This window comes from Alosa sapidissima, chromosome 15, assembly GCF_018492685.1.
Source record: "Alosa sapidissima isolate fAloSap1 chromosome 15, fAloSap1.pri, whole genome shotgun sequence".
Classification (NCBI taxonomy): domain Eukaryota; kingdom Metazoa; phylum Chordata; class Actinopteri; order Clupeiformes; family Clupeidae; genus Alosa; species Alosa sapidissima.
Window position 1 is genome coordinate 14,612,908 of NC_055971.1, and position 13,861 is coordinate 14,626,768.

At 44.2% G+C, this 13,861-nt stretch overlaps 1 protein-coding gene across 1 annotated transcript in view; it reads right to left on the reverse strand.

Annotated features, from left to right (window-relative positions):
* Positions 1-1,009: 1,009 nt before the first annotated feature.
* The window catches only part of gbe1b (glucan (1,4-alpha-), branching enzyme 1b), a 99,163-nt gene continuing 86,311 nt past the window's right edge, over positions 1,010-13,861 (reverse strand). The window contains exon 16 of the mRNA XM_042063702.1: positions 1,010-3,573. Coding sequence (XP_041919636.1) covers positions 3,511-3,573 — 63 coding nt within the window. The 3' untranslated portion in view covers positions 1,010-3,510. The remainder of the gene's footprint in view (positions 3,574-13,861) is intronic.

A 13,861-nucleotide genomic window follows, 5' to 3' on the forward strand; every position in this document is an offset into this window, starting at 1 on the left:
AATTATTTTGGTGCAACTGTGAGGTTTGACCTCTGGGATGTTGTGGTCATGATGCAAAGTAACAAACAGATACTCATTACTGGGATGAAAACCACCAGACTCCACCATGTTGCCCCCCCCCCCCAGCTAAAAACACACAAAGACACAAAAAACAACATTCTATCTAAAACAATAAAACCAGACGGAGTTTCGTAAAAAAGTACAGCAGCTCGATGCTGAAACTCCCCTCACTCTCCTCTGCTTCTCCACCAACCGTTCGCATCACGGAAACGAGGATCTGAGATGGCTAACGAGCTTAACGCCGATACAATAGCGAAAAGCCTATCAGGGCCTCTGCCTCTCCCCAAACCACAATGGAGGGAGAGGGGAGCTCAACTCCTCAGTACACCAGAGCGAGAGAGAGAGAGAGAGAGAGAGAGAGAGAGATAGATAGAGCGAGAGAGAGAGAGAGAGAGAGAGATAGATAGAGCGAGAGAGAGAGAGAGAGAGAGAGAGAGAGAGAGATAGAGAGAGAGAGAGAGATAGATAGAGTGAGAGAGAGAGAGAGAGAGAGAGAGAGAGAGAGAGAGAGAGAGAGAGAGAGAGAGAGAGAGAGAGAGAGAGAGGTAGGGCGAGGAAGAGTCAGACACCTGGGAAAAGTCGCGCTTGGGTTTCTGGATAATTATTTTAATGTACTTATTTACGCAGTTAATCCAGCTTCTCCTATGAGGCTGGCAGGGAAACTGGATGGAAGGGGCGGGCTGAGGGTTGGGATTGCATTCCCTGCCACAGAGATAGATTAACGCAAGCTGTGATGGAGATGAGGCAGAGAGAGTTTGGGAGTTACAGATGCTGGCGTGAAATGGGACGAGCTATCAGATCCCATCACTCTGCACTCACGTCTCCATTGCATAGGCTGCTGCAGATGCGCACATGATGGATCATGGAGGTGTCTGCTCCTGACTAAAGTAATGCAACCATGCTGCCTCTGCCAGCATCTCACAAGGTGTCTGCTCATATAAACAAACAGTTTCAAAGTGACGGATGTACTTTATTGTCCAAGAGCTGGGCAAAACATAGTCTATATATATATATATATATATAGGTAGATATTACTTAGACACAACAGTGAATTTAACATGAACAAATTAGTTATCACAGGCTGCCTGGAAGTGGACACATAATATAAGAAAAAATGTGATTTGTTTAACCTGCCAATGAAGGTGTTCTAATTTGGATGGGATGGGATTTTATCTCAGTAGATCTTTTAAAGACCAGTTAAATGATGTGTACATTTTCCAGCTTCCTTTTCAGTTGGCAATGTAGTTTTCTCGGAGGATTCCAGCAATGCTAACAGGATCGTGTCAAGCCTATTTAGTCTAAGATTAAGGCGGATTGAATCAATCTTCTTCATAATTTAAGCAAAGTCCTCGACATTCTATGAATACAAACAACAATTACAACCCATACAAATTTTCAAAGTGCATTGTTTACACTGAATTTCACACAAGAATGTAAGAATGTTGCACATTTCCCAAATGAAATTCTTTTTTGAAGGGTTTCAGAAAATAATAATTACATATTTCCCTGTCACTGGCTCAAATACTGACCTTAGTAAAAGCTGCATTGAAAGGCTATACGTCAAAAACCACACAGTGAGACAGGTCAACAATAAAACCATAGTGGTACATAACCTCATCAGTAGTAAACACAGTGGTATATCTCATTAATATATTAGGGAGGAAGATAGAGGCAAAAATGAACTGTGAATTACATGGATGGAGATTCTGTCAGGTGAGGTCCGTCCTTCGAACAATGCAACTTAGTTTTAAGCGGCTGGTTATTGATAACACTGGCAAGCACAACGTTAATGGCTACATTTCCATGGTGTAATTTTGGCATACTGCCCATGACACAAACTGTTTTTGTCCCAAATGATATGCATCAGTGGTGAGGTGTTGGTCTCAAGAGAATTTAAGATCAAGCAGGTGTGATTTTGGTCTGTGTGTTTTCAAAGCTTTGGTCTGGGGTCCTATTCAGTCTGGGGTCTAGGTCACCAGTGTGGCTTCTTTCTTCACTCTCAGTAAAAAGGGGCTAGGCCACCTCATTGCATCTGTAGTCTGTACTGTGTGTTTGTCGCTACAGAAATGTCATGACTGTGCCTCACAACTTCATTAAGTCTCTCTGGCGATGTGCAGGGCTGGCCCCTCAGCAAGTCATGAGAAATGACTTACTCCACCAGTGGGAAGCCTCGACAGTGACTCTCATTCTACAAGCGTGGGGAGAGGGCCGCCATCCAGAAAGAAATGGATAGCAGAAAACAAGAGGGGAAAAAAAGGAAGAATGAAAAAATATATAGAGCCCATGGGAAATAAACTGACTTCACCTCCCCCAGTAAGAGGCCGAGGCAGCTGTGCAATTACCCTTGGATCCATAACACCTGCATGAGAGTGCATGCTAACCTACCTAGCCTGTAAAAGCAATTATTTGCTCAAGTTAGCCAACATCGTTGCAATAAAGGGGGGCACTGTACCTGAAACATTTTCTCCTTCCAATTGTTTAAGAAAACAAACAACTGCAACACTAATGTTTTCAGCAGCCAAGTCGTACTGATGTTCGTATTTTAATAACTATTGCAAAGCCTGAAAGCATTTAGTCACTATAATCTCTTCATTGCTATACTGATGCACATAAAGGGAACACAGGGGAGTGAAGTGTATTAATCTAGTTAGGATTTTAAGCAAACTGGTCTTGGTCTAGGTCTTAAGTCCTGGTCTGGTTTTGGTTCTTTACCAATCTGGTCTGCTGGTCTGTATGACACTTGTAATAGAACTAGCGACTGAGTTGGTATTAATGGAGCAAGCAAACTCCACTTGACATCAGACTGAACAGATTTTTCTCTATCTCTGTTACTTAGTGCAAAAGTCTGCTCCGAGTCCTCATAAAAATACTGCTCAATTTAGCTTACAGCCAGAAAATGACCAAGACAGTCAAATAATGAATGCTCTGGGGATTAATTAAAGTCACATTTCAAAAACAATGAATTCTTAATGTGACTTTAACGCTTACATAGAGAGATTGGGTGGGTTAAGCTAGTACATTGTGGTCAAGAATAAGCAATAAGTGAATGTGCAAGGCTGAGCAATAAGCAAGTGTGACTTTGCAAAACATTTCATGAGCCACAACATGTGCTAACCCTTCTCAGCACTAAACCTAGCCAATCAAGTAGATTCAAATCAGTTGAATTGAGTCACTAAGTTATTGAAAAGCCCTCAAGTCTTTCCCACACTGTACTAGCTACTCTGTCCTGCCCCCTTTTCAACAAGATAAACACTTGAATTCAAAATGTGTGCATTTAGTTGTGTGTCGCCCTGGGCTGTATAAGGTTAGACCATGGAAATGTAGCCTCGTTTGTTTGGAGTAGAGAATAAGGGTATACAGAAGGCTCTTGTGAGTGGTGATTCACCCTCCTAAGTTCTGAAGGGTGCTTGGCATCCGTACCATCCCTCCATCCAGAGTGGTGACTGTGCTTCAGTATAAGTAATCAATTTCCTCGTTGGCCAAAACAATGGCTGCTCTGGCGGGAATGTAAACCTGAGAAAGTCAGAGAGAGAAAGAGAGAGAGTGAGAGAAAGCAAGACAGAGAGATAGAGAAAGACAGAGATCTTAATATTATGGTACCACAGTGCAGAGGATTTCATATATTATATATATAGCTGTACACTTTTTTACTTCATCAACACCATACTTCATATTTTTTCAAAGGCAAAATTGATAAAATCAGACTGAACATATCTTCTCAACAACTTATTACACGGCTCTCCATAATGCTGCAGAATGCTCCATTCACTTGAATGGGCCTTCCCAACGTTCGGTGGTCTAATTCTCAATAACAGACCGTTGCTAAGTATAACAGACCGCTGTCAAGGAAAATGGGCTTTGTGCTTCTATTTCACGTCTTTCATATCACTACACACGGACTGGAACTTCATTCAAAAGTGAAAGCAGACGGTTGATCAGCTGTGTTCTAAAGAATGTTTGATTCAAGTTCAGTGTGTGCTGTTGTCGAACTATTTGTTTCTCACCAAAAGCCACAATGAAACGGTAACAAATAGGCTATAGCCTAGGCTATGTAGGCTAAAGAGTCACATCGTGGGGAGTTTATAGTTTCGTTTTGGCAAGTAGCCATGTAATAAGCGGGATAATGTATAGAACGCCGGTCATTATTGGGAAAATAGGTCCCTTCAGGGCGGAACAAGACCGGTTCGGTTCGCCCTGTCGGGACTTATTTTCCCAATAATGACCGGCGTTCTATACATTATCCCTTACTTACTCAACATCTGGAACTTCTGGCTTAACTTGATGTCAGAGTTTAGTTTGATAGACTATGAAACTCCAGAACCTCAACTCCTCCACATGTGGCTTAGACACTCTACCTACCAGTTTTTTTTTTAAAAATCTGTTCTTCACCTCATAGCAGCAGATGTGCTTCACATTGTAAATGCATCATTACTGTCTGGCACATTTCCTGAAAACAGCTGTTGTAAAGCCCCTTCTCAAGAAGAATAACTTCTGCCACCATGCTTAACAACTACAGGCCCATATCCAATCTACCTTTTATTGGCAAAATTATTGAAAAAATAGTCTCTAATCAAGTAACTACCTTCCTAACATCAAATGGGTATTTTGATTACTTTCAGCCAGGTTTTCGGGCAAATCACAGCACTGAAACAGCTCTTATTAAGGTTTTAAATGACATACGCCTCAATACAGATGCAGGCAAAACATCAGTCCTAGTGTTATTGGACCTTAGTGCAGCCTTCAACACTGTTGATCACAATATATTACTGCACTGATTAGAGCAATGGGTTGGACTTTCAGGTATAGTCATCAACTGGGTCAAATCATACCTACAAGAAAGGAGTTTATTTGTTGCTATCGGCAACTGTACCTCTACGCCAACGTCCTTGACCTGTGGTGTCCCCCAGGTATCGATCTTGGGGCCACTATTATTCAACCTCTATATGCTCCCACTTGGACAAACCATCACAAACAATTTGATTTCCTATCATAGCTATGTCGATGACTTACCAACTTTACTTAGCTCTTTCGCCTAATGACTATGGTCCCCTTGAATCTCTTTGTCAGTGTGTTGACAAGATTAACAACTGGATGTCTCAAAATTTTCTTCAGTTGAACAAAGAAAAAACTGAAGTAATTATATTTGCTAAAAAAGAGGAAAGACTTAAGGTTGCCTCTCTCCTTGATATTAAAGGGCTTAAAACAAAGGATACTGTTAGAAATCTTGGTGTCATAATTGACAGTGATCTAAATTTAAACAGCCACATGAAAGCAATAACCAAATCAGCTTTTTACCACCTTAAAAACATTGCCAAACTTAGAGGGCTAATGTCTAAACATGATCTAGAAAAACTTATTCATGCATTCATCTCCAGTAGAGTTGACTACAGTATTGGACTTTTCACAGGCCTTCCTAAAAAGACTATCAAACAACTTCAGCTGATACAATTTGCAGCGGCTGGGGTTCTTACAATAACTAAAAGAATTGACCACATTACTCCACTACTAAGTCCCTGCATTGGCTTCCAGTAAGTCACAGAGTTCACTTTAAAGCGCTTCTGCTTGTTTATAAATCACTAAATGGAACTGGACCAAATTAACAGACATGCTTCGGCAGTACACACCTTCCAGACCTTTCAGGTCTCAGGAGAAATACTTGTTAGTAAAACCTACTGTTAGAACTAAACATGGTGAAGCAGCGTTTAGGTGCTATGCAGTTCAGCTCTGGAACCAACTTTCAGATGAGATCAAAGTTGCCCCAACTGTAGCCAGTTTCAAATCTAGACTTTTTAGACTATTCTTTGACTATTGCCCTTCTATGCTTTTATCAGCTATTCCTGTTTGCTTTTGTTTTTGTAAAGCACATTGAATGACCTCTGTGTATGAAATGTGCTATGTAAATAAAGTTGACTTGACTTGACACATTATTTTTTAAGTTAATAATAATAGATGATACTGGAAAAATCATATTTGTTAGAGCAGGGCACTGCATGTCTTCCATGTGATTGTGAAAACCCCTTTAACAAAGACAGACAACATAACTTTAAAAGGATCACAACACCAGTAAGCATACACAGAGGACAGTCATAATGGCCACTACTGAAACACCATGCTAACGCGGTGAGCTGTCTACAAAAGACAAAGAGCCTCTTAATTTCTGCCTTGCCAAGAAGCCTGGAGTGCTTTCAGAGTGTCTCTATTGTCTCTTCAAAAGAGGCTCAACTGTTGCATCTGTACTCAGAGACACTGGGCTGTTCCGTGGGCATCTCTCTGGACATCGAACAATAAAACACCACTGATCACAAGGCTCCTTGCAGGGAGAAGTCGTGCTCGCATGGAAAAAAAAAATAAAGTCCTCAAAACTAAGTGAGACCTCACAAGTTCACTCTGTTCAACTGCAGTAAATCAATCAATGGAACAACAAGTCACCCGTAGCCCTCCTATTTGATAGGAGAAAAAAAACACTGGCTAATAAATAAGCCTATTGGTTTACTTCAGAGATAAGGAACTTGAAGTGGTTTCGGTGTGGCGCTCCCTACTCTCACCTCTGGGGGGTGCTGTTGGCAGGGGAATGACGTGTGTAAGGATTTGTGTGTGAGTGTATGTATGTGTGTGTGAGTGTATGTATGTGCGTTTGAGTGTGTGTATGTATATGTATGTGTGTGAGAGTGTGTGCATGCATGTATGTGCATGAGTGTATGCATGCATGTATGTGTGTGTGTGTGTGTGTGTAGTGTGTGTGTGTGTGTGTGTGTGTGTGTGTAGTGTGTGTGTGTGTGTGTGTGTGTGTGTGTGTGTGTGGTGTGCCTGCGGCGGGTGACTCAGTCTGGAGGCTGCTGGAGGATTCGGGGGCCCGCCGCAGGGAGCTGAGGAGATCATGCCGCTGCTGGGAGCGACTGCTTGACACGTCTCAGGCACACACAGTGCCCCCGCTGATGCGCTCGCTCACTTGCTCCAGGACCGGGCTACTTTCTGTCCTACACCACTGAGCGTGTGTGTGTGTGTGTGTGTGTGTGTGTGTGTGTGTGTGCGCGTCACTGAAGAGTGAGAGACGGGAGGGAGCGAGGGAACAGGTAAGAGGCCAGAAAATGAAGCCATTATTGGAGTCACAGTCTGCTGTGGCACAGGTGTACACACAGCCTTAGACACACACTCACACACAAACAAACAAGTTGGCTTTTATATATATATTTATATAAGTTCCCTGAAAACAACAAACTGCTGTTTGGTGATAAAACATTCAAAAGCATTGAATTCAGCCAGGCAAAAAAAATAAATAAAACACACAAGCAACAGAAGTCTGCCAGTCAGGAGACACATATACACACACACACATGTACAGACAGACAGACAGACAGACAGACACACACACACACACACACACACACACACACAAAGCATTGGGGTTGTGGGATTTGGGCAATTTAGATAGATAGATAGATACTTTATTGATCCCCAGGGGAAATTCAAGACAGGGAAATTTGACAGCAAGTCAGCACAACAGGTATCCTCAGAACAGAAATGTGTGTGTGTGTGTATGTGTAATGCATATGTATGTGTATGTGTATGTTTTGAAGTGGGTGGTTGGTTGGTTGCTTGTTCGTTCGTTCAGTGTTGAATCCCTCGCAGCCAAAATCCCCCCACGTTAAGCCTTTGATACAAACTAATATATTTTTCATTTGATCTTTTTGGCATTGTTGTTTTGTGTTCCCGGCTTGGGGCCCCGGTGTCCGACTGTGCTGAGACAATGGGCAAGATGAGGAGAGGCGAGGCACCGCACGTACTCCGCGCACGTAAACACACCCAAGACTGGACGGCGTGCCGCGCTGGCTTTGGGGAACGCTGCCATTCAAACACCTTCACGCAGCCACGACTCGCACGGTAGCGCCTAAATCCCCCACCTTCCTCCCCCTGGGCCTTAACGTGTGATGCAGCCTGGATTATTGCGGCGCATTCCATTTTCACTTTGGTTTAGGGTCTGCTTGTGTATGTGTGTCTGACTGCATGGGAGTGTGGGTGGTTGTGTGTGTGTGTGTGTGTGTGTGTGTGTGTGTGTGTGTGTGTGTGTGCGCACACAAGTGTGTGTCTGTGCATGTTCCCTGTGAGCATGAGCATTTGAGTGGAAAGTAACGTGTAGGCGCATAAGTCTGCATGTACACAATTTTGTGTAAGTGTGTGTATGTGTGAGTATACACAGATTAAGTGTGTCTGTGCATCAGAATATGTATTTGTTTGTATGTGTGTGTGTGTGTGTGTGAGAGAATAAGTGTGTATATAGTATGTGTACCAGAATACATATGTGTGTGTGTGTGTGTGTGTGAACAGTATGTGTACCAGAATACATATGTGTGTGTGTGTGTGTGAGTGTGTGTATTATAAAGCAGATCATGAGTGTCCTCCGTGGTCATGTTCAGCCAACTGCACCTGGTAATGAGAATTGTAGCTGCCGCCACACACACTTTGACACACTCTGGAGCGCTATTCAGCCCAAGTGTGTGTAACACATGCCACTCAAAGCCCATACGTCAACCCTACGTAAGTACGTCAACAGCATCCACGGTTTGGGGCGGTAGGGGGGGAACAAGAAGAGAAAACCAAGAAGAAAAACACAAACACATCAGTTTATCAGGGTAGTTGAGGAGAGCGTGATCTGAAACACCCAGGCCTCTTTTGAAGGAGACGCTGAGAGCAGAAGTGGGGTGGGGTGGGGGGGTTGAAGGGGGAGAGGAGAGGAGAGGAGTGGAGGGTTCAATAAAAAAGTACTGCGCTCCCCAAACTTTAAAAACCACAAACACTGCAATGCTGAGAGGCAGTAAACAACTCCTCCACCCAACTGAAGCCCCCTACGCCGCTCTCCACCCGACCCCACTCATCAAACCAGCGCAGAACACCCACCAGACAGAGTATGCAGAGTATGCTACACAGAGTATGCATGATTGTACATGCATGTAAGTGCGTGTGTGTATGTGTGTATGTATGCATATGTGTGTATGTGAGTGTGTGTGTGTATGTATGCATATGTGTGTGTGTGTGTGTGTGTGTGTGTGTGTGTGTGTGTGTGTGTGTGTGTGTGTGTGTGTGTGTGTGTATGTATGCATATGTGTGTGTGTGTGTGTGTGTGTGTGTGTGTGTGTGTGTGTGTGTGTGTGTGTGTGTGTGTGTGTACATGTATGTATAAGCATTCCCTTACCCTTGTGTGTAGGAGTGCTGTCTTTCCTATTGTGCATATGTTGTTCCAGTAATGAATGGTGCCCGAGCTGCTGTATTTCACAGTCTGTGTCTATGCTCTGCCCAGTTAGCCTGGAAAATCCAGACCCTGATAATCTAGAAAGATTAAGGGTCTGGCAAAGAACAATGCAATGGCCCAACTCGAGGGGCGGCAACAAGCATGCATTTAAAAATCTCACTGCACGCAAATGGATAACACTAGACCATGTTTACTCTGAATGATTTCGGACTTCGACGCAATCGGATAACACTACGACCAATGTGTACTGTCCTCCAACGTTGCAGCGCTGTCTTCATCAGTTTAGCTGGTCCCCGGAATGTTGGGGTAAAAGTAACGTGCATCATTGCTCTTTGCCAGAGTGTCTCGCAGAGACAATTCCATTGTGCTATCGAAAGAACTCTGGATTTCCAGGGTACTGCCCAGTGGCAATAAAGCTGAATCTACTCTAATCATTGTGTTCATATCACTCACATCAACAACTGTTAGTGAAGGAGAGTTTATGTGTGTGTGTGAAAATGTGTATACAGTATAACCTCCCACTCCATATACTATGTTAATGTATGTGTCTGTCGTATATATATGTCGTATAGTCGTATTGTATGTGTTGTATAGTATAGTATGTCAAAGTTTTAAATGTGCATAAGCATTGTGATCATTTATCAATAACCAGGATACTAAAGTGCATGCTCCCGTTGCTTGTAAGAATGAAGCAAACTTCATAAGGGTGTGTGTGTATGAGTGTGAATAAGTTTGTGGATGTATGAGTAGGCATAAGTGGGTATAGCTTTGTGTGTGAGTGTATTTGTGTATGAGAGTGTGTGTAACTGTGATTATATGTGTGTGTGTGTTTATGTTTGTCTGTGTTTATGACTGTGCATAACTGTGTGTGTTTATGTGTGTGTTTATGTGTGTGTGTGTGTGTGTGTGTGTGTGTGTGTGTGTGTGTGTGTGTGTACATGAAGACTCGTGCTGGGGATGTTTTTCTTTGGCAACTGTGCTGCGCCGGGGGAATGGAGGCTGCTGTGGCAGCAGCTCAGTCTCAGACACACTGGTGACTAATTAAACACACCCAGTGGGAAGAGATGGAGAGACGACACACACACACACGGAGGGGGAGAGAGAGAGATGTGTGTGTGAGTGTGTGTGTGTGTGTGTGGAGGGGGGTGGCAGTGGCGGAAAGAGATAGACGGACGACGCTGAGAGGAAGAACGGAAACTGTGGAGAGATGGATAGATAAACAGAGAGAGAAAGAGAGACGTATCCAATAGATAAAGAACGGGGGGATGGGAATTAAGGATGTTTGTTGCATGATTCAGTGCACCTGTTGAGATGAAAGGCAAAAGTGTGCAGCAGTGTCTCTGGAGAGTGTCAGAAACCAAGAGCAGCTGACTTTATCAAACAAACGGATGCTTTGCAAAGCCAGTGGTTGTCAGGCTGTATGGATGAAAGAAAACATGTGAAGGACATGTGAAGAAGATGCACCTACTAAAGTAATTTAAGTTGGTCTGTCGGGTTAGATTTATTAACATGTTATTTGCAATAGTTAGAATTTCCAATTGGTGGAGAGTTTTCTGTACAGAGTGGCCATGAAAAACAACTGGATCCCGAGTGGATATGCTCTCCACAATCTGCCCTGTTGCTGTGCAGCCAACTCGCTGCCAGATTACCCGTTGGCCTCACTTTTACTGAGACAATTATGTCCTTGGTGGAGCTTACTTTGCCAAGTGCGCGCTAAACATGAAAGCACCGATGAACAGGAGGAGAGGGCAAATCCGAAGACGCTCCTCGGCACGCGGGGTCTCCAGACGCGCCGGCTCCCGTTCTCGGTTCAACTCGCTGCTCTGCCGGCAGATACGCCCCGACCCCCCTTTGAAAAATGCGAAGCTGCAGAGCTGCGAGGCACAAGAGCCGGCAGAGGAAAGAAAAAAAGTAAAAAAAAAAAAAAGTCAGGCATAAAACAAATACTCCCAAGAAAGTTCGCCTCGTCTTTCAGTTTCTCGCTTCTTCTTTTGCCGCTCGCTCTCGCTCTCTCTTCTTCTGAAACTCCCGGGCACATTTCTCAAGTCGAGGGTTGTAGGAACATGATTTTATTTTTTTTCTCCCCCCCCCCCCCACCCCCCCAGTCCCTTTTATTCCTCTCCAGGAGAAGTGGAGAGCTAAGCTCTGAGCACTCCGGCATATCAATCAATCTGACGGATTCGCAGCGCCGACCAAGCCGAGGCTTTTTCGGCAGAGGTGAGGTGTGCAGACTCCCGATATTCATGAGCCTGAGAGACGTATTCATCTTTAGCCTCTGGCTGTGTGACACAGCACACCCTCACAGCAGCCCCCACACCTCCCCCTTTCCCTTGACCTTCCAGCACTGCCCTCCTCATTGGCTGGCCGTACAGACTGAGTATATCATTCTGAACACACTCCCCGTCTCTCACGGAAGCCGCCTAATGCACATGTTTCAGCTCATAATGTCCCATTTCACCCACTGTCGAAAGAAAAGCCGTCTACACAAAAAAAAATGGCCAAGTTCAAAGTGCAAGAGGCCATCTTCTGCCATGAATCATATACATATAAATACAAACAAGCGAAAAGGGGCTGCCGCCAGCAGCAACACTTCCACACACACTGTGTGTGCGCGCGCATTCTCCATGCCTGTTCAACAAGCCATGGATCAAACTCTCCGCTCGTCGCCAAAGCACTGTCTCTGCGCTGGGCTGCACATCTGTAGGGGTCTCAGAGGCATGTCCAGGTAGATCAGCCAATGCGCATGCCGTGCATGAACTCAGTGCTGAAAAATGATTGTGTTCGCACATCCCAAAAAAATGACTATCCAGGTGACTGATGCAATCAAAAGGGACAAAAGGAAGAGAAAAAATGAAAACATCCCGATGATCTCAACCGAGTGCCCTTGCTTGCCCTTAACTCACTACTAACATGGCATAGGAATGGACCATGTTGAACCATTGAGAAACCACTTTACACACAGGGCTCCATGCAGTTTTGAAAGAGAATAAAAAGATTGGAAACACTGCTTATATATATATATATATAATAAAAGAAACCCAGATACGAACACAAAGTCAGCCCACATTAAAGCTACTGTCTAACAGCGAGCTACTTCACTACAGGATTATATAAATCTTACATAAACTACAGGGCGATGAGTTTAAACGCGCTCTCTCCTTTTTCCTCTCAATGCAGACTTCTTTACATCTTAGTTACTTTATTAGTCCATAATTAAAGAGACGGTACTTAGATGTTCCGAGATTCGCATTGTGATGGAAATGAGGCCCTTTTGATCAGTGCGGAGAAAGTGTCCCAGGGTTCAATGTGAAACTCATCAAAGATCTGAGGCTTGTGATAATGTAAAAGTACTCCAATAGCGAGCCTTATCTGAAGCTGCTGGATGCTCAAGTACAGGGGAGCATCCTGCAAATATTTTCCCCCTTTAGCCGTTTGGCTTTCTCATGCTATGTCTTTGAATTGTGCTACAGACTTGCCAAATTGATTAGTTTGCAGGTCATCTTCTGTGCAAAAGGCCTATTGAGATAGGATATGAGTCAGCCAACAGTACGGAAAGGAGGAGTAATGTCAGTCAACCCTTTGAGGAAAGCTGTCAAGAACAATAGTGAGGGAGGGGATCCATCTCTGAGCCAGTTCAGGGAAATAAGACTGAATCTCCACTCCCACACCTTTTCATATCAAAACGCGTATGTGCATTTATGTGTGTGTGTGTGTGTGTGTGTGTGTGTGTGTATCACTCAGAGGGAACCAGGAAGTCTTGGCAGCGCCCTGATTCATGGCGCGTTCAAACCGACGGCTCCGAGGAGTTAATAACCAGCTGTGTCGTGCCGGTGACTCACCGCGCTCCTTTTGAGGATTTCAAAAACACACATAATAGGCGATGGCCAACTTTTAAAGTGCGACACCCCAACGGGATTTTTTTTTCTCCTTCTTCTTCTTCTTCTTCTTTTTTCATTCATTCAGCCGAGTGAGAAAATGAGGCTCGAGACGTACAGTGCACCCTCGTGGAGAGAGTGGGGGTTGGGTTGGTGGGACTTGTGAAGGTATGAGAGTCACCCACAAAAGGCTTCTCCTAGATAGAAACTTCAGGGGCTGTCTTCCCGGGCTGCATACCTAATCTAGGTGGATTCATCATTTTAAGTGCGCTTCGTTTCAGCCTCTCGACGCCTTCGGAGAGTAAATGAGAGTTTATCGTCACTCAGCAAAGGAGGAGGTGGGCGAGCTGATGGACCCGTTTAAAAAAAAAAAAAAAAAGTAAAAAATAAAAAAAGACGACAGGAAGAGAGCTGAAGAGGGGAGGGGTGGGGGGGGGGGGGGGGGGGGTGAGGAGCAGAAGAGGAAGTAGAAGGAAGATGGGGTGGAGGGGGGAGGAAAAAGTTTACTTCGAATATGCCAACTTTGAAGCTGGGGGCCCTTGAATAAATCATAGGCGGAAATCTTTTCCAAAAGCGTGTGTGGGGGGGTAGGGAGGAGTGGAAGTGTGTGTGTGTGTGTGTGTGTGTGTGTGTGTGTGCGTGTGTGTGTGGGGAAAGTGGGGTGTTGAGGTGGGACCTT